Below are 21,730 nucleotides of genomic sequence, written 5' to 3' on the forward strand. Positions count from 1 at the left end.
GATAGGTATTGCAGCAAGTAAGGAGGCCATTGACTTATTTATTTAATAGTTTTATAATAAACACAAGTTGCATGCAGTTTACGTCTGTTCTTCATGTGGTCATACTTACGAATTCCGTAAATAAACCTTAGACAACCATTCTGGAGGTTCTGGATACGACGCGCCCTTTAAATTTGGACCATAAACAACGTCGCAGTGATTTAATTTGCTTAGAACCAAGCTATCACACAGCATAATTTTTAATTTAAGACATCCCTATGGGTATACAAGAGACGGAGGGCGCCATACCCAAACCTCAAGCACCTGGCCATATGCTCCTCAAACCTCAACTGATGATCCAATGTAACTCCTAAAATTTTTATATCAGAAACAGGTTCGCCATTCACCACCAATTGACCGGATATCAAAGGATTAATTGCTCTCCTTGTGACACTACCACAAAACAGAAGAACAGAAGATGCATGTGCTTAATGCAGCTCATGACGTTTAGCAACACTAGAAAATAATACTATATCTGAGTTAAATTTTATGCAGGCATCATCCCAATTATTTGGATTAAAATTCAGCAGAAGCTGTGTATCATCTGCATACAAGTGAATCTGCGAATGCTTAAGAACTTAGTTAAAATCAGATGCCCTAAAATGGACCCCTGAGGGACTCCACAAATAACAGACACAGCTGATTATTAATCTTCACAACCTGAGACTTATCCGACAAAAATGACTTTATTAAAATTACAGCCTGATTTCCAAGACCAAAATAATGAAGTTTAAATGCAAGTATATTATGATTTATTGTATCAAATGCTTTGGTGAACAAAAGTGCGGCTTGCCCGGCCTCTCTAGAAGCAAATACCTCATCAGTAAGGTTCAAGCTGTTGCGTAGCTGAAACCCGAACGAAACGCAGATTGTTGATCTGGCAGTAAATTATAACTTTCGCAGTGTGCTTTAAGTTGCCTTTTCAAGACTCTCTCTAAAATTTTTGACATTACTGCTAGGATACTGATCGGTCTAAAATCCCTTAGGGCAGAAGGGGAAGCTACTTTAGGTAACGCAATTACTTCAGCCATCTTCCAGGCATCCGGAAAAACTGATTGATGAATAGCAGTGTTTATTACGTGAGTAATATAAGGAATGAGAAAAGGGGTACACAAGTCAATCATCCAGACTGAGATACCACCAGAACCCACCGCTGCAGTTTTAATGTTATTAATTATTATAGATACTTCATGTTCATCAACGGGCATAAAAGCTTGCATTATCTGCACTCTAGGGTTTACATTATTTTGATAAAATATGGGTAATTCGGAATCAGTCTGGATATAAAGTGAAGAATCTTCGAATAATATCCCATACTTCTTTTGCAGGTGTAGTTCTGTTTATACTACTGCAATAATTTTTTGCCTTCAGAAATCGTTTGACGTAGACCATAGTCTCTTGCACCTTAAAATAGTTATCCAGGATGGGGCACTCCTCATCCCACCAAGGCAGTGGTGTTTTGGTTGTCCTTCTGTATGGTCGCCTGCATAAAAAACAGAAACGATCTTGAAGAATAAGATGAACTTTTGTAGAATCAAACTTTTCTGTGATAGTTCTTGTAAAATCATGTAATTTTCCATTTGCTCTTAGGATAGATTGTTTGGGATAAAGAAACGGAAGATTGATACTGAATAAAAATAGGAATGTGATCAGAAGCAAAGGAGTCCTCCAAAACCTCCCACTTTACATTGTGAGCTATATCGCTAGATAAAATGGTGACGTCGACAGCAGAGGCACCCTCCCTCGGCCTAGTTGTACGGGTAGAAGATCCATCATTACAGTATAGAATGGTAATCTATAGACTTCAAAAGCACATTACCAGCATGATTATTCTTAGTGGAGCCAAACGCAGTATGGTGTCCATTAAAGTCATCGCCTATCAAGAGGGAGCAAAAATAAAGAATAGTTTATGGTAATCATCACATTGCATATTAGCTCCATCTTGCCGATAAACCGAGCAAATTAAAATGTCTAAATCAGCTAATTGAATTCCACAAACAGTTCTGAACATTCGGAATCAGTGTGGTCTTTAGCTATATTCTCCCCTTTGCGCTTTTTAGGATGGGGTTTAACAAAATCCGTAACGGGAGTAGAGTTATTTGGAGTTTTCTCAACATCTTTGGATTCAAATCCAACTGATGAAGCAGTTCTGCCACGCTTTTTCACAGTTTCAAAATCATCGTTAATGATAATGGGTGTCCTTGTTGACGACGTTGAGAATTTATATCTTTATTATCGTCAAAATTAGAACTGCTAGTGATTTTTGGCATTCAAAAGCGTTTGTACGACTCTTTACGTACAACGAATTGAAAAAGTGTTTCCAACTCGTATGGTACCACACATATCGCAAGTACAACTACCGTTAGCTAAACCCACCTCATCCAGTTATTTACAAATTCACTTGGAGAACCTCCTGAAGAACAGTTATCATCAGAGCAAGACATACTTGGACTGTTAATCACTTTTTTTTAACATGTAGAGTCTAACTTTTTGCAACCAACAATACATGACATGTATTGAACCTCAGCAATGCCACAACAAAGCGATAGAGGTTAGTGGCCCATATAAGAATTGGGGTACATCTTGGCTCAAGTTAGCACCAAGCCATAATTTCTTATGATTATAGAAAAATGTTTAAGGTTGGATAATTTTTTCTGTACATTTTTTTTAATCATTGCTTCTAATTTGATGGTGTAGTATCGGTGGAGGAGCCTTTATGTTATTATGTGTGGTGAATTACACTTTTTGAGGGTCTTTACGGGAATATAGCACAGTGGTATCAACTCTGGGAGGAGTGCTTAAATGTTAAATGGAAAAAGAATGTTTGGAATAAATCAGATAAATGTTAAATATTGAAATTAATGCAAGTTTTGGTAAATTATATTTGTAAATAATTAATTTTGTCGGAACCATTAATAAAAGTAACCAAAATATTTCAGGATTAAAAATGGAAAAGACTTGAGAGAAAAGTTTAAGACACTTTTAGCGTCTTTTTGCAACATTCAACAAAATGTATGCAACCAAAAATATTATTTATTATTTATATTATTTATTTAGGATAATTTCCGGGTGTGTCGACTCCTATCAAAAGCTTCTGCAAGCGGGAGTATGAGTATGTAGAATGCACTGCCACAGTGCAGTACTCAAAATGCCTCGGCCCACACAGTACCACTAAATGCACCTCACAGCTACCGGAGAAATGCAAATCCTGCGGCCTGGAGGGACACAGTGCCTGGTCACTAAAATGCAAGAACCGCCCCACAGCTCCCATACGAGGAGTCCCTAACGTTAGAATAAAATCGGCTAATAAAAAATCTGACCAAATTTCTACAAAAACAAAAGAAACACGCATACATAAACCAATCACCATTCACGACCACATTATTGATACCTACCTCTCAAAAATTAACTCATCCAAACCACGCGATCGTCAAGAGCTTATCAATTCCCTCAAACGGAAATTTGTAGAAAACTACCAAATCGATACGATTGTCGCATTCTCTGGAAGTTACATGTACGTTATCATGATTGATCTCCAGGACACCTCTAAGCCATCTCCTACAGAATCTATCCACGGCTACCAATCCTCGATTCCGCAAGATCAACAATGACCAGCATAAAATTATTGTACGCAAACATCAACAGCTACCACCCGAAATCACACCTGATCGGAAACTACATCATTGAGAATCACATCCGTTGTGCAATGTTTGTGGAAACAACATCGAAGTCTTCCATCACATTTAGAAACTGGACGTCAATCCAAAACCACGGCAATATTATAAATAGAGGAGTCAGAGGAGGAGCGGTGGCTATGGGCGCAATCAACTCTCCATTAAATAATGCACTTCATTTTTGCATCACTATCGGGACAGACTTAATACATGTTTTCTTAATTTATATCCACCCGTTTAGTAAAATTGAAGAATCCATATTTAACATGGCCTCACTGCACGACAAATGTCTCATAATTGGTGACTTCAATCCGAATCCAACCAAAAGGAAACACATAAGACAATTCCTGAATATGTCCAATTTCGTACAAATCACGACTCCTCCCACGTACGTTATGGAAAACAATCCGAACTCTACTCCTGATCTACTATTCTGCACAAGAAACATCCGCGGTCTAATTACACAGGTAGAAGTTGTTCCGGATTTATGCTCCGATCACTTGGGCATTTTAGTTTATGTCAACGTCACACCCAACGTACCTAAACCTGTTCCGACTTTAATTAAAAACTATAAACTTTGCGACATGGAGACAGTTAACTCAATAATGAAAGACTTCATAGAAGCACATCAGACAATCACAGTTGACACGATTTCAAGGTTTAACAAATGTCTTAAGGAGTCGATAGACAAAGCGAGCCCATCCAGAACCACCAAACACTACAGTTTTCCGCTACCTCCATTTATTATCAGACTCATCAAGGAGAAAAGACGCTTATATCGAGATTTCAGGGTATATGAAGTGCCTGAGTTGAAAAAGAAGTTTAATGAGTTCAACAAAAAGATACAGAAACTAATTCAGCAATACAGAACGGAAAAGTACATGGAAGCCTGTGACAAAATAAAACTGTGTAAAGGAAGAAACTATTGGCACGAAATTCGAAAACTATCAAGATACCAAAAGACACCTGGAACGGAGGAGCTCATTGATCCTACCGATGGCGGTGTGCACTCCAACCCTGAAGAGATTGTCAACATACACGCTGACTACCTGGAAGATGTATTCACCTTTGCCGAGGATGTTTCGTTTTGTCCCCACAATAAAAACATTATAGGTAATTGGTACGAATCCGCATTTTTGACACCGTTCGAGACACCCGAAGATGCTCTCATGTTGGAAGACGAATATTTTACTCTTCTTGGACAGGGAAAAGATACCGCTCCCGGTTATGATAACATCACAAGGAAACTGCTTAGAAGTCTAGATCTTAACATCCATGGCTTTATCAGAAAAATAATTAACTTTTGCCTTACGACTCAGCATTTCCCGCGCGACTGGAAGACGTCAATTATTACTTGTATTCCCAAGAAGGATTCTTCTCTATCTGATCCAGCCAACTATCGCCCCATCTCACTGCTCCCCGTAATTGGAAAACTCTTCGAGACGCACTTGAAGAACAAGCTGCTGGCTGCGGTATCAAAGAAAATTCCGCCTTACCAATTTGGCTTCCAATCCGGCAAATCAACGTCCCAGCCACTAACTATTCTGGTTTCCAACTTCCAGGCGGCACGTTTTGTAAAACTGAAATCTGCAGCAGTGTTTCTGGACGTCCGAAAGGCCTTTGACTCCGTGTGGCACAAAGGATTGCTATTTAAACTGGATAAGCTAAAAACGCCATACTACCTTCTAACCCTGATAAACCAATTCCTGTCGAATCGCTCCTCCATCGTGAAGTTGAAAAATCACTTCTCCCACAGCTTCTCCGCTCAGCAAGGCCTTCCTCAGGGTTCGCCTATCTCTCGCTCTCTATACAATCTATTCTGCCACGATCTTTACAACGACAACCCAGACGCCTTTAACCTCACTGCATACGCACTACTTTATGCCGACCATGCCATCCATCATCCATATATGTAATGATAGAGCCTCGGTCACAAGCGGCCGCGGTAGGAATATTCCTAAAGTTGCAGGCCTGCAGTGTTGTGAACGATGTAGTTTTATAGTATGCAGTGCTTCTGCTAATACATAAACATAGAAAAAGTGCTCTTCAAGCTTTAAGTCTCATTGTCTTAGAAATGACATAACTTTAGTATCATAAACTTTGGTGTGGGAGTGGATGACTTTTCATGAACCTTTCAAACGTTTCAAATAAAACAATTCTGCCACGTTAAGGCAAGATATTACTCATTCTGCTCACAGTAGTCACGATATATTTGTGGCCTCTCGTGGCTCATAGAGACGTGGAGTAACAATCTATTCTGCCACGATCTTTACAACGACAACCCAGACGCCTTTAACCTCACTGCATACGCACTACTTTATGCCGACGACACAGCATTGGTTTCGCACAGTAGGGATATCACTTCCTCGGTCCGTAAGCTGCAGACGCTCATAAACGAAACGGAAAATTGGTACTGAAAATGGCGCATGCTACTCAATCCCACAAAAACACAATTTTTTGTCCCATTCCTCTCACCCCGCGCTCCCTCTCCCACAATTACAATCCAATCAACGGCAATCTCCGTCTCACCAACCTGCAAGTATCTTGGCATAATACTTGACAGAACGCTTAAGTTTTCCACTCATGCAACCAAGGTGAAGATGAAAGTAAAGACACGCGCCAAACACTTTAAATCTCTCTCGTTCAGCGGTCGCGGAATCTCTACCTCATGTGCCTCGCACATCTACAAGACCATATGCAGGCCCATCATAGAATATGGATCAATACTGCTAAGTAACGCACCAAGAAGAACGAAGTACCACCTGGAAGTAGCGGAAAGATCTGCACTGAGATCCATCACCCGAATTAGAAACCCCCGTAATCCCCTCTTTAACTCTAGCAATGATCTGCTATACCAACTTACCGATATACCCCCCATCCATACCCGTCTTCAATCCTTGTCCGATAAATCCATCCTAAATTTTCCTACCAACGCCTTGCAACACACGCTTATATCGCCTCGATTACTCCACCCTCGCAACAATCCACCCCTTCTCTCCCAAAAACTCCTGGCCGTCAGAGAAGACTGAAACAAGCCGCCGACTACAAAAATCACGGGCAGAAAGACCCTGGTCGGTAGCCCTATTCTCACCCCTTCACTTTTTTATTTTTGTTGTATATACATATAGATATTTTTATTGTTATTCTTATTTTTTTTTTATGTAGTGGGTACAGAATAAAATTTGTTTTCTTCTTCTGTATGCAACCAATATCACAGTGCAATACGCATCATACGTAAATCGCGTATTGCAATAAAAATACTGTGATATTGGTTGCATACATGTAATGATGACGTCGGATACGATAATTAATTAACACACTGTATATATAAAAAGTAACCAAAATCTTAATCTCAAAAACCAATTAATGATTTTTTTTTAATTTATGCCGATAAACACATTAAGTAATCAATTTTTCCTATTAAATCACTATTTTTTTTTTATAATAAAAAATAATTCTGTTCTAATTTAATCATATCTAAATATCTAATTTAGTATAATCACAAATAAAACGACTTTAATAAAAGCTAATAGGATCTTAACGAATTTAATTTAATTGGATCATTTGTATTTGTGATTTACGTAAAAGAATAATAGTTAAGTGAGTAATTTACTTAATGGACTCGAGTGAGTCACGTGCATTTCAAATTAAAAAAAAACGTGTAAAATAGAGCAAAGCACTAATGTAGTTATCATTCAATCAAGAAAGAAAAGAAAAAAATAAACGGCTAGTCGCAAATACACGTTGAAGATCATCACATAATCTTGTTGCGTGCAGAAAAAAGTGTGTATTGTTATTTAACACTATTTCCTATGGACTAGCGTGCATTCAAAATATACCTACCAACTAGCTTTTTGTTTGTTTGAATTTTTTTTTTTGGGTTAATTAATTTAGAAAACTTTGAAAATTGTGTGTCTATTTTTAGTGCTTTTTAGAAGTATTTTGATTATGATCACCTCATTTTCTTATTTATTAATTTCATAATTAATTAATTCTCGAATTGATCTCGTTTAAAACCTGAAAACTTTTTTTTTTTAATTTGAAACTTACCTGCTGTAGTCGTTTTTGTTTGAAAGTTGGATCGGATTTTATTCTACACACTTTTCGTTCGGAGTGGAATGCATTCTCCGTGACATCCTCGCTTATTATCCTGTAAACGCACCATTCTTATTTGTGTCAGCATTGTTTCTTTTTTAAAATTCTTTAGGCAGCAAAGAACGTTCACACAGACTTTAATTATTTTTAAGATTTTTTTTTGCTGGACACCAAAAAGGAAAAGTAGAGAAAGACACACAAAAGACTTTTATAGTTCAAATATTTTTTTAGCCAAAACGCTTTTTTTCTTCGTATTTTTTTTTTTGAATAGACAAAAACAAATAAACGTAAACCAGTGTGTAATTTAAATTTATTTTAAGTAATTGTGTTTCTATCTAAACAATCATACGAATAACCACATTTAAAAAGAGAAGCAAGAATACCATGCTACATGCAATTCATAAAATTCTAAAGTAATCTTAGATGATTTTAGCTGTGTTGTGTGTAGAAAATTTTATGATACAATAACAAAATATATTCTTAAATTTTTTAATAATACAGGTGTAATTTCGAATTGTTTTATTATAAACCAAAAAAGTTCGTTTAAGACACTTTTAGCGTCTTTTTGCAACATCCAACAAGATGTATGCAACCAATATCACAGTGCAATACGCATCATACGTAAATCGCGTGTTGCAATAAAAATACTGTGATATTGGTTGCATACTTGCAATGATGACGTCGGGTACGATAATTAATTAACACACTGTATATGCGAGATTATGGGTAATTAGACAAGGAAGGTTCTAAATTTTTACAATTAACTTAGCAGTTTCGGATTATACGCACTTAAAAGAATGGAATACTCGTCAACCAACAGAAACGTCTATGCTATCATACTTATTTCATGAAGACGTTAAGAAGATAAGTGATTCAACAAATTTTCAAAGTTGTTCTTGCCATTCACAATGTCTAGGAATTATGTTAAAATTGTGAGAGAGATAGTTGGAACTCGGCTGGACGTGGTTTTATTTTTGAGAAAATGGCACTTCGCACTATCATGCAAACAATTCGAGACGAAGAAGGAGTATAAACCGTTAAATTAAATTTTCTTTTGCCAGTCAGTTGGGTGAGTTATGTAGAGGTCGAAGCGCACACAATAAATGTGTTATGTTGGAAAAGAATTCTATTGTATTATATTCCTCTATTATTAATTAAAATAGTCATCTCCACCACTAAGGAATGTATTATACACATCAAGAACTTTACTGCAGATGTTACAATACTAATTGAACAAGGAAATCTTGCTGGTTAAATTGAACAATCTTCTATTATTTAATATATTTTCTGTTATACAGGATGTCCCGCAACGATTGTACAATACTTCACCAGCGTATTCTCTGATCAAAAATTGACAAAAAAAGCCTAATAAACATAGATCCGAAAATGGTCCATTGTTGAGATATTCAAAGTTCAAGTTCAAGGAACTTCTGGGGAAACCAAATATGGTCGTTTGTTATTATGATCGACTATAATATATGTATAAGTAACTATTTTGTAGTACGGCAGTGCAGATATATGTTTAGTGGCCATGGAACATTGTAGCTGACGTTGCATGAGGTCGATATAATCAAGAGAGTTAAAGATAAAACGAGATGTAACTACTGCCTCGGCCGCAAGCGACCTCGGCCTGAAGACATAATATCGCAACTTTGTTATACAAATAATTATCGTATACTAAATCAGGGAAGATATATTTTTGGTGATTGTGGAAAATTATAGCTGAGGTCACTTACAACCGAAGCTTTATAGTAGTGATGGAACGGATAGTGATTTTGCGAAAAGCCGATATTCGTTATCCGGCATATCTATCCGGCCATTATGGTTATAATTTCTGAAGTGATACCCTACATTGCCACATTATTGCGATATTTGAATAAAAATGAAATTAATAAGAAAGCTGATAAGATATGGCAACTTATTTGGATCCAAGATACAAAATGAACTTTTTTGATGCTGATTTAACTAACGAAGCAACTCTAAAAACAGGATACTTTAATTAATTTTAAATTTTGAAAATTATCGATGAAAATTGCAACATCGAAAATTTTATCAAAACTTCAAATATTGTTTTCTCAAAAACTAAAAGTTATTTTTCAAAACGGGTTGGTTCATTGCAAAGAGGGCACTCTTATTAACAATTTTGGGAAATTTTTATACTCATATTCCAAGAAATGGATTTTATACGAATTTTTAAAACTTGATCGATGAAAATTGCAAAATTCGTAAAAATTGTCGATCATTTCAAAAATGTATTTCTCAAAAACTAAAAACGATTTTTCAAAACGGCTTGTTGCATTAAAAAGAGGATACTTTAATTAATAATTGGTGATATTTCCACAAGGATCCTTCAAGAAATGAATTTTATAGCGAATTTTAAAAATTATCGATAAAAATTGCAACATCAAAAATTTTATGAAAACTTCAAATATTGTTTTTTTCAAAAACTAAAAGTTATTTTTCAAAACGGGTTGGTTCATTGCAAAGAGGGCACTCTTATTAACAATTTTGGGAAATTTTTATACTCATATTCCAAGAAATGGATTTTATACGAATTTTTAAAACTTGATCGATGAAAATTGCAAAATTCGTAAAAATTGTGGATCATTTCAAAAATGTATTTCTCAAAAACTAAAAGCGGTTTTTCAAAACGGCTTGTTGCATTAAAAAGAGGATACTTTAATTAATAATTGGTGATATTTCCACAAGGATCCTTCAAAAAATTAATTTTATAGCGAATTTTGAAAATTATCGATGAAAATTGGAACATCGAAAATTTGATCAAAACTTCAAATATTGTTTTCTCAAAAACTAAAAGTTATTTTTCAAAACGGGTTGGTTCATTGGAAAGAGGACACTCTTATTAACAATTTTGGGAAATTTTTATACTCATATTCCAAGAAATGGATTTTATACGAATTTTTAAAACTTGATTGATGAAAATTGCAAAATTCGTAAAAATTGTCGATCATTTCAAAAATGTATTTCTCAAAAACTAAAAGCGATTTTTCAAAACGGCTTGTTGCATTAAAAAGAGGATACTTTAATTAATAATTGGTGATATTTCCACAAGGATCCTTCAAAAAATTAATTTTATAGCGAATTTTGAAAATTATCGATGAAAATTGGAACATCGAAAATTTGATCAAAACTTCAAATATTGTTTTCTCAAAAACTAAAAGTTATTTTTCAAAACGGGTTGGTTCATTGGAAAGAGGATACTCTTATTAACAATTTTGGGAAATTTTTATACTCATATTCCAAGAAATGGATTTTATACGAATTTTTAAAACTTGATTGATGAAAATTGCAAAATTCGTAAAAATTGTCGATCATTTCAAAAATGTATTTCTCAAAAACTAAAAGCGATTTTTCAAAACGGCTTGTTGCATTAAAAAGAGGATACTTTAATTAATAATTGGTGATATTTCCACAAGGATCCTTCAAAAAATTAATTTTATAGCGAATTTTGAAAATTATCGATGAAAATTGGAACATCGAAAATTTGATCAAAACTTCAAATATTGTTTTTTCAAAAACTAAAAGTTATTTTTCAAAACGGGTTGGTTCATTGGAAAGAGGACACTCTTATTAACAATTTTGGGAAATTTTTATACTCATATTCCAAGAAATGGATTTTATGCGAATTTTTAAAACTTGATTGATGAAAATTGCAAAATTCGTAAAAATTGTCGATCATTTCAAAAATGTATTTCTCAAAAACTAAAAGCGATTTTTCAAAACGGCTTATTGCATTAAAAAGAGGATACTTTAATTAATAATTGGTGATATTTCCACAAGGATCCTTCAAGAAATGAATTTTATAGCGAATTTTAAAAATTATCGATAAAAATTGCAACATCAAAAATTTTATGAAAACTTCAAATATTGTTTTTTTCAAAAACTAAAAGTTATTTTTCAAAACGGGTTGGTTCATTGGAAAGAGGACACTCTTATTAACAATTTTGGGAAATTTTTATACTCATATTCCAAGAAATGGATTTTATACGAATTTTTAAAACTTGATTGATGAAAATTGCAAAATTCGTAAAAATTGTCGATCATTTCAAAAATGTATTTCTCAAAAACTAAAAGCGATTTTTCAAAACGGCTTGTTGCATTAAAAAGAGGATACTTTAATTAATAATTGGTGATATTTCCACAAGGATCCTTCAAAAAATTAATTTTATAGCGAATTTTGAAAATTATCGATGAAAATTGGAACATCGAAAATTTGATCAAAACTTCAAATATTGTTTTCTCAAAAACTAAAAGTTATTTTTCAAAACGGGTTGGTTCATTGGAAAGAGGACACTCTTATTAACAATTTTGGGAAATTTTTATACTCATATTCCAAGAAATGGATTTTATACGAATTTTTAAAACTTGATTGATGAAAATTGCAAAATTCGTAAAAATTGTCGATCATTTCAAAAATGTATTTCTCAAAAACTAAAAGCGATTTTTCAAAACGGCTTGTTGCATTAAAAAGAGGATACTTTAATTAATAATTGGTGATATTTCCACAAGGATCCTTCAAAAAATTAATTTTATAGCGAATTTTGAAAATTATCGATGAAAATTGGAACATCGAAAATTTGATCAAAACTTCAAATATTGTTTTCTCAAAAACTAAAAGTTATTTTTCAAAACGGGTTGGTTCATTGGAAAGAGGACACTCTTATTAACAATTTTGGGAAATTTTTATACTCATATTCCAAGAAATGGATTTTATACGAATTTTTAAAACTTGATTGATGAAAATTGCAAAATTCGTAAAAATTGTCGATCATTTCAAAAATGTATTTCTCAAAAACTAAAAGCGATTTTTCAAAACGGCTTGTTGCATTAAAAAGAGGATACTTTAATTAATAATTGGTGATATTTCCACAAGGATCCTTCAAAAAATTAATTTTATAGCGAATTTTGAAAATTATCGATGAAAATTGGAACATCGAAAATTTGATCAAAACTTCAAATATTGTTTTCTCAAAAACTAAAAGTTATTTTTCAAAACGGGTTGGTTCATTGGAAAGAGGACACTCTTATTAACAATTTTGGGAAATTTTTATACTCATATTCCAAGAAATGGATTTTATGCGAATTTTTAAAACTTGATTGATGAAAATTGCAAAATTCGTAAAAATTGTCGATCATTTCAAAAATGTATTTCTCAAAAACTAAAAGCGATTTTTCAAAACGGCTTGTTGCATTAAAAAGAGGATACTTTAATTAATAATTGGTGATATTTCCACAAGGATCCTTCAAAAAATTAATTTTATAGCGAATTTTGAAAATTATCGATGAAAATTGGAACATCGAAAATTTGATCAAAACTTCAAATATTGTTTTTTCAAAAACTAAAAGTTATTTTTCAAAACGGGTTGGTTCATTGGAAAGAGGACACTCTTATTAACAATTTTGGGAAATTTTTATACTCATATTCCAAGAAATGGATTTTATGCGAATTTTTAAAACTTGATTGATGAAAATTGCAAAATTCGTAAAAATTGTCGATCATTTCAAAAATGTATTTCTCAAAAACTAAAAGCGATTTTTCAAAACGGCTTATTGCATTAAAAAGAGGATACTTTAATTAATAATTGGTGATATTTCCACAAGGATCCTTCAAGAAATGAATTTTATAGCGAATTTTAAAAATTATCGATAAAAATTGCAACATCAAAAATTTTATGAAAACTTCAAATATTGTTTTTTTCAAAAACTAAAAGTTATTTTTCAAAACGGGTTGGTTCATTGCAAAGAGGGCACTCTTATTAACAATTTTGGGAAATTTTTATACTCATATTCCAAGAAATGGATTTTATACGAATTTTTAAAACTTAATCGAAGAAAATTGTAAAATTCGAAAAAATTGTCGATTATTTCAAAAATTTATTTCTCAAGAACTAAAAGTGATTTATCAAAACGGCTTTTTGCATTGAAAAGGGAATACTTTAATTAATAATTGGTAATATTTCCACAAGGATCCTTCAAGAAATTAATTTTATAGCGAATTTTGAAAATTGCAACATCGAAAATTTTATCAAAACTTCAAATATTGTTTTCTCAAAAACTAAAAGTTATTTTTCAAAACGGGTTAGTTCATTGGAAAAAGGACACTTTTATTAACACTTTGGAAAATTTTCATACTCATATTCCAAGAAATAGATTTTATACGAACTAAAAGTGAATTTTCAAAACGGCTTTTTGCATTAAGAAGAGAATACTTTAATTAATAATCGAAAGTGATAACAGCAACAGTTCTGTTAGTAATGAATGTGATGATGAAGAAGTATTCAATTGAAGTTGTATTCAATGAAAAAAGTCCTATTGGGGTTGAACTTGATTATTATCTGCAGTGTCCAACACCTAAAAGAGATACTAAGTAATACTTTTTATTTTCGAATGCGCTCTGTATGCTTTTGATAACAGGAGACATTTTGCGATACATGCCGATATTCATGAGCATCATAATAGGAATAAGGATAAAATTCATAACAATTTCTGCCGTTTATCCAAAACACAGCTTGGGCTGCCGAGTGAATTAATAGGAGATTCTAATAGAAGGATTTTTAAAGGTAGCTTAAAAAAGATTTTGTGTCAGAAAACATTTTATTCTGTGCAGGAGTTCCTAAATGCAGGGATCGTGATTTTTGTTTATGCTGGTGTATTTATTAAATAAGAAAATGTATTAAAAATGTATTTATTTAGACGGCTAAAGCCGGATATTTGGTAACTAGTTGCCGGATATCCGTTTCACCACTACTTTACAGTTAAGATCCTTATATATAAAACGAGATGCAAGTATTGCCTCAGCCGCAAGCGACCTCGGCTTGAAGATGAAGTACCGCAACTATGATATATAAATAACTATTTCGTACTTCGGCAGTACAGATATATTTTTGGTGGTCATAGAATATAGTAGCTGACAGCCCTTGAGGCCAAAGTGCTACAATGAAGACACTTAAAGATAAAACGAGATCCAATTACTGCCTCAGTTTGAAGACAAAATATCGCAGCTTTGTTATACAAATAATTATCGTCTACTAAAGCTAAATCGTGGAACATGGTAGCTGATGTGGCTTGAGGCCAAAGAACTACAAGCAAGATACTTGAGATCCAACTACTGCCTCGGCCACAAGCGACCTCGGCTTGAAGATAAAACACCATTGTTTGCCAATGCTTGGGATAAAATATCGCGTAATGTAATAGCAAAATGTTGAAAAATGACGATCATGTTGATGCTGCAATAAATTCAGTGGCTAAAGAGGATTCAGAAGACATTCTTAAAGAGCAATTGGAAAACTTCGACAGTTTTTTAGGATGATATATAACAAAACCATGTGGGTGGAGAAGAACGGATGGGAGATACTGAACGGCAATAAGGAGGAGGGAGAAGAAGGGGAGTACACATATACAGGGGCAAGGGGGGCGTCGGTAATTGATTACGTGGTGGTGGACCAAGAGATGTGGGATAGGGTGGAAAGCTTCAGGGTGGGAGAATCAGTAGAATCGGATCACCAACCGCTGGAATTGGTACTAAGGGGCGCGTGGGGGAGAGGGAGTTTGAATCGGGAAAGAAAAAGTATAAGGGCTGACTGGTCGGAAAGAGGGATAGAACACTTTAGGGAAAAGTTGGAAGGGTGGCGACGGAGAGTGGAGATGTCTAGGGGGGTGGACGAGCTGGCGCGGGTGGTGGGGGAAGCGATATCGAAGAAAGAGTACGTACGAGGGGGCAGTGCAAAGCTAGGCAGGAACGAATGGTGGGATGGTGAGTGTATGGGGGCGAAGAGAGAGGCGAGAAGGAAGTTGAGACAGTGGCGGAGAGGGTTGGTGGGGGCGGAAGAATATAGGGAAGCATTGAGGGGATATAAAGAGATATGCAAAAGAAAAAAGAAAGAATTGAGGGATAGGGAGGCGGAAGAGATCAGAAGGGTGAGACAAGGGGGTGAAGTTTGGAAATATATAAACAAAATAAGGAAAGTACGAGAGGAAATAACCAGTGAAATATAAATGACGGAGTGGAGAGATTACTTCAAGGGTCTGCTGGAGGGGGAAGAGGAGAGGCGGGTAGGGGAGGTAGATACAGGGGGACGGAGAGGAGAGGAGATTGCCGGGGAACAAATGGAGGCGGCGTTGGGGGGACTAAAGAGGGGGAAGGCTCCAGGGGAGGACGGTGTCCAGAATGAGGCATGGCTGGAGGCAACGGGAGAAGTGAGGGGAAAGTTGTTGGAAGCACTGAACAAAGTTTGGGAAGGGGAAGGGTTTCCGATTGGATGGAGGACGGCGATAATAAGCCCCTTGTACAAGAAGGGAGTGAAGGGAGTAGTGGAAAGTTATAGGGGAATTAGCTTAATGGACTCGGCGTACAAGATATATGCGAAGGTGCTGCTGCAGAGGTTGGAGGAAGAGATGGAAGAGAAAGGGATCTTACCGGACGGACAGGCAGGATTTAGAAAGGGAAGGGGCGCGATAGATAACGTGTACATATTGAAGCACTTGGTGGATAAAGAGCTGGAAGGGAAGGGAGGGAAGCTTTACGCCCTATTCATAGATCTAAAGGCAGCGTTTGATAAGGTGAATAGAGGGAAGTTATGGGAGGAGATGAGGAGGAGAGGGATTGCTGGTGGGACAATAAACAGGGTGAGGGAAATATACGCAGAGACGATAGCTAGGGTAAAGGTGGGGGACGAGTTAACGGATAGGTTCTGGACAACGAGGGGTTTGAGGCAGGGATGTCCACTCAGTCCCGCACTGTTTGCCTTGTATACCGCAGACATGGAAGACAGATTGACCGGTGGGCAGATGGGAGGTGTGGTTGTAGGGAGGAGGAAGGTGCATTCACTGGCTTACGCGGACGATTTGGTGGTAGTGGCGAGAGAGGCGAAGGAGATGAAGGCGATGATGCGGAGTTTGGAGAGTTATTTTAGGGGGAAGGCTCTGGAGGTGAATGTAGGAAAGACAAAGGTTATGAAGTTCTGTAAAGGGGGTAGAAGGAAGAGCGAAGACTGGAGGTGGGAAGGGAAGGAGATAGAGGAGGTGAGGGAGTACACATATTTGGGGTACAGATTTAGAGAGGACATCAAGGAAGGCGCGCATGTGAGGGCAATGGCAAAGAAGGCGAATAAGGTGATGGGGCAAGTCTGGGGGTGGGGAGAGAGATTATTTGGAAGGGATATAGGAAAAAGGAAGATGATATTCGAGTGCTTGATTAGAAGTGTTATGATGTACGGGGCGGAGCTTTGGGGGTGGAAAGAGCAAGGGCTGTTGGAAGGCGTACAGGCCAGGTATTGGAGATGGGTTTTGGGGTTGGCAAAAGAGACGCCGGAGTACATAGTCAGAGAAGAGGTGAAGGTTGATAAGTTAAGAGTGGAGGTTTTGAGGAGAGGATTGAAGGGAGGTCTCAATGTAAAATTTTGGGGGAGTGCTGGAAAGAGATTAAGGCAGGGAAAGGGGGTTACGGGCAACGAGGGAGGGAGGAATATTTCAGAAGGGTGGGGTACTCAGTGAAAGCGGTAGATGATAGAAGGAGGGAAGGGATTGAGATGTGGAAAGAGCTGGAGAGCAGGGATAGAGATGTACAGAGGCAAGAAAGAAGGGGGCAGATAAGGGAGAGCAGGTACAACCCTAAGTACGAGGAAATAATAACGGAGGGATTGCCGAAGTACCTGTCGGTGGAGGGGGATGAGGAGGGGAAGAGGATGGTGGCAAGATTCAGATGCGGCAATGAGGAGAGAGCGAATAGGTATTGGATGAGAGATGAGGAGAGGGGTTGTAGGCTATGTGGGGGGGAGTGGGAGTCGTTGGAGCACCTACTGAGGGAGTGTGACGAGCTAAGAGAGGAGGTGATCGGCTGGAAGCAGGTGCTGGGGGAGGGGGCAGATGGAAGAGAATGGATGAGGGAGGTGGTGGCGACAAGGCAGCGTAGGGAGATGCGGGGAGGAGATGGGGAGGGGTAGGATAGGAAATAAAATGTATTGTATTGTAATGTGATATATGTAATTGTAGTATTGCTAAAAATTTAATTGTTTGTGGAATGTATTGCTGATTTGGTAGCAATAAACTTAATTAATTAATTAATTATAACAAAACCTATAAAACTTTTTGTTTATTAAAACAATTCAAAAAATACACATGAGTATATATTTATTGTTTTTCTTTTGTGATTGTATGTTTATAATTGTTTATTTGATGTTGTTTTTTTGCCCGGCAAAACGAAAAAATAACTGGAATGTCACAAAGCATATAATGAATGAAAAAAAGCTTGTCGGATGAATTATAAAGAGAAACAGAAATTTTAAATGCGATATTAATAAGAAGAGGGGATATACTACCTTTGAAGTGCAAAAGCAACATTCGAATTCGCTAGGTATTTCGTCTAGCTTCTCGACCTTCTTGTTATTGGGATCAGTTTTTACCCTGTCCGCCTACAAGACAGATCGATACACATGGTTTGTATACAAGTTTTAATACAAAGATAAAGGAAATTTTTTCATTAACAACACGCAAATGAAAAATAACTCGATAATCGTTTTTTTATTTAAAACATTTAAGCAAATTAAATCTTTGTATCGAAACAAATTTTCGTTTGCGCGTAATGCAGAGTATTAACAGAAAGTTAAAAGGTTAAATTTAAAAAAGAAATTAAAAAGAAACACATTCTGCGCGGGCAAAATGAGTATGTTAATAATTATTTTTATTATTTACGTGATGGCTTTGTTTTTTTTTTAATTATTTTTTAATAATCTTTTTGGAAGAAAAAAATTAGGGCATACGACACCAATTTATGCAAGTCATATCGCAAACACATCACTTTTCAAATTAAAAAGTTAAATCATAAAATTCTAATTTTCTAAAAATTAAATCTTAACGATTTTAATTGTATTAATTTTCTTTTTTAGAAAATTAGATTAATTCAGCGCTATACATCATTACACCACTTAGATCAAGAATAAAATTTAAATCACCGTGTTTTCGAAAATAAAAATAAAATAAAAATACAAACCTTTCAATAATCTTACCTCTGGAGTAATATATCCTTTAGGAGTACTAGGAATTAATTGAGTCTCATCTTGAGTAATCGGGGCCAAAGCTGTACAAGTTTGAATTTGATCTTCAGTTGGTGCAATATCCAAAAGTCTTTTTTGCGACGACGGCGAAACAGGAACAACGGGAGGAACTCCGCCTTCGCCACCAATTGGAAGACATGGAATTTGGGAAGAGTTACTTCTTCGATGTCTATTCGGAAGTTGATCAAAATTTCTGTAGTCCTGCGATGGATTTCTGACTTCACCTTCTTCTTGGCTATTGCCGTCCGCGTGCGATAAGTTGTGCCCTAACGGAAGCAGACACACAGCTGCCTTCATTCAACGCATTTTTGCGCCTTCCCTTCTCTTACTTATTACACACTTTATTAAACTCGTATATTGAACATAACGATTTCGATGCAAAAAAATTATTAAAAACAAATACAGAAAAGCCAAAAAAGACAAATTTAAACAAAAAGTACATTGTGATTTCATTCAATTCATCGGGACACAATCGAAAATTAAAATTAAAAACGAGGAGGTGGCGCAAACGAAATCCAAATGAAAAAAAATGTGTTGCGGTGGCATCATCGTTCGGTTTATTTCATTATTTTTTTTATACGATAAGTAAGCAATCTCATGCGTGAAAACAAAGTGTTGGGTGTCTCTATTTTATTTAAATAATTTTTATTTTAATTTTTTTTTTGGTTTCATATTTATTAGGGGCGTAAATTTATTGCGAGTTTCTGCGAGTGTCTTCGTTTCCACCGATCAGGACACACTTGTCACCTGGGAAAGAAGACATCGACTTAAAACCCAGCGGAAATAAAGAAGGCGAAAGAAGACTGTGCTAATGATTTGTTTTTTTTTTCACATCAGCTAAACAGGCTTCCATATCAAACAGGATTAATCATTTCATTGATTGTAATAAGATAAAGAATCGTGTGATTTTTTTAACACTTTGAATGTCGTATAAAAATTATCGTAAATGTAAAAGCAAGTTTATTTAGTATTTAATATATTGGAGATTATGTCATGTCATAATTCAATATTATGATTTTTGATTGCAACCTTATGCTACAACTTCGTCTATTATTGTCACACTCCTTCTTCTGCGCAATTGATCGGCCAATATGGATTTGTCAAGCTGTACTGCTCTTAATAATTACAGTACAGGGTGTCCCAATTTCGATGTCCGCATAGGCTATCTCTGAAACTAAAAGAGATAGAAAAAAAGTAGCTTACATGTCATGATCTCGTTTTTCGAGAAAATGCTAATGCCGAAAACTCCGAACAGCTATCGTCTTTTGTTTTCGCCCTATCGGCAAAAACTGAAAATTTTGCAAAAACGACATTCGCGAATATCTCACTTATTATCAAAGAGGGAGTATTATAAATATAACATTATATGGGCAACTTTTTACGAAGAATTCAGTGGCGTAGGTAGAATTTTTTTCCCACCTTTCATTTTCGAGATTTTAGACGTAACTTTATTTTTTTATATGGAAACCATAGTTGGCTATGACCTAGAATAATGTTATTTTCTTCTGATAACAAATATATATAGTTTTTAGGGTATATTTCTTATAGTTATTGAATAATTAATAAAAATTCATTTTGTTTTATGTAAAACTAATGTATGTATTTAAAAGTTAATGTTGCTATGGTGATAACCATACATACTATGATGGAACATAATGTATCAAATAATTGCCAAAGTTTGTATTTAAAAATTCGGTAACAACTCTGGCATTATGAGCTGGTACGATGCACCAGCATGTTAGGTGTCAAAGTATAACAAAACTGAATAAAACTTTACAATGAATTTCGAAAATTATGAAAATGTAACATGATGGAATGCTATATGTTATCAGATAAGAAGACAACCGCATGTAAGAACCTTCAGCCGGTTAGCAGAAAATTTAATAGATTTTTGGTCCTTCCCCAAACCACGTGCAAAAACATACCAAAATGGCCTGTAAGAGGATGAAGTCAATGTGTTGGCTTCACTTGCGATAAATCCATCAATATCTTGCAGAGAAATTGAACAAGACGTCTGACCCAAAAGCCGCTGCTCCCGAATATGTCCCCAATATTTACGTGCCGGAGATGTCAAGCTAAGATTAGAATTTTGTAGATGATATTTAGAAAAATTAAATAATCTGCTGTTTGTTCAAAATGTCATCTGGACCAACGAAGTCTCTGAGTGTTTAACCCTTTGTGTCCCAAGAAGTCAAAAATTTTGAAAGTTTGTGAAAAAAATATTGATATAAAACTTACATTTTCGTATATCCTAAAAGTGTTAAAAAAGATGCTACATTAAAAATTCCTGGAAGCCGTATTTATTGAAATTAAGGAATGAGACTTATTCTAAATTAAAGCTCAAAGCTTTCTCTTTAAAATGATGTATAATAATTGTTGGGTTGGATTGGAAAAATATTGAGAAAAAAAATGTTGAAATTAAACTTACATTTTGATATAACCTAAAAATGTCAAAAAAGATGCTAATTTAAAAATTCCTGGAAGTCGTATTTATTGAAATTAAGGAATGAGACTTACTCTAAATTAAAGCTCAAAGCTTTCTCTTTAAAATGATGTATAATAATTGTTGGGTTGGATTGGAAAAATATTAAGAAAAGAAATGTTGAAATAAAACTTACATTTTCGTATAACCTAAAAGTCTCAAAAAATATGCTAATTTAAAAATTCCTGGAAGTCGTATTTATTGTAATTAATTAATGAGACTTGTTCTAAATTAAAGCTCAAAGCTTTCTCTTTAAAATGATATATAATAATTGTTGGGTTGGATTGGAAAAATATTGAGAAAAAAAATGTTGAAACAAAACTTACATTTTTGTACAACCTAAAAGTGTCAAGAAAAATGATAAAATA

The 21,730-nt window shown here is 35.2% G+C and overlaps 1 protein-coding gene across 3 annotated transcripts in view; it reads right to left on the reverse strand.

Annotated features, from left to right (window-relative positions):
* The window catches only part of LOC111416882 (Shaker cognate b), a 120,647-nt gene that overhangs the window by 12,942 nt on the left and 85,975 nt on the right, over window positions 1-21,730 (reverse strand). For 2 of the 3 annotated variants that reach the window (XM_071201377.1, XM_071201376.1), the window contains exons 6-7: window positions 18,833-19,146; window positions 18,146-18,238 (exon numbers count right to left, since the gene is read on the reverse strand). In XM_071201377.1, the coding sequence (XP_071057478.1) occupies window positions 18,146-18,238; window positions 18,833-19,146 (407 nt within the window). The remainder of the gene's footprint in view (window positions 1-18,145; window positions 18,239-18,832; window positions 19,147-21,730) is intronic. The other variant, XM_071201378.1, reaches the window with a different exon arrangement.

The sequence above is a fragment of the Onthophagus taurus genome, chromosome 1, assembly GCF_036711975.1.
Source record: "Onthophagus taurus isolate NC chromosome 1, IU_Otau_3.0, whole genome shotgun sequence".
Classification (NCBI taxonomy): Eukaryota; Metazoa; Arthropoda; class Insecta; order Coleoptera; family Scarabaeidae; genus Onthophagus; species Onthophagus taurus.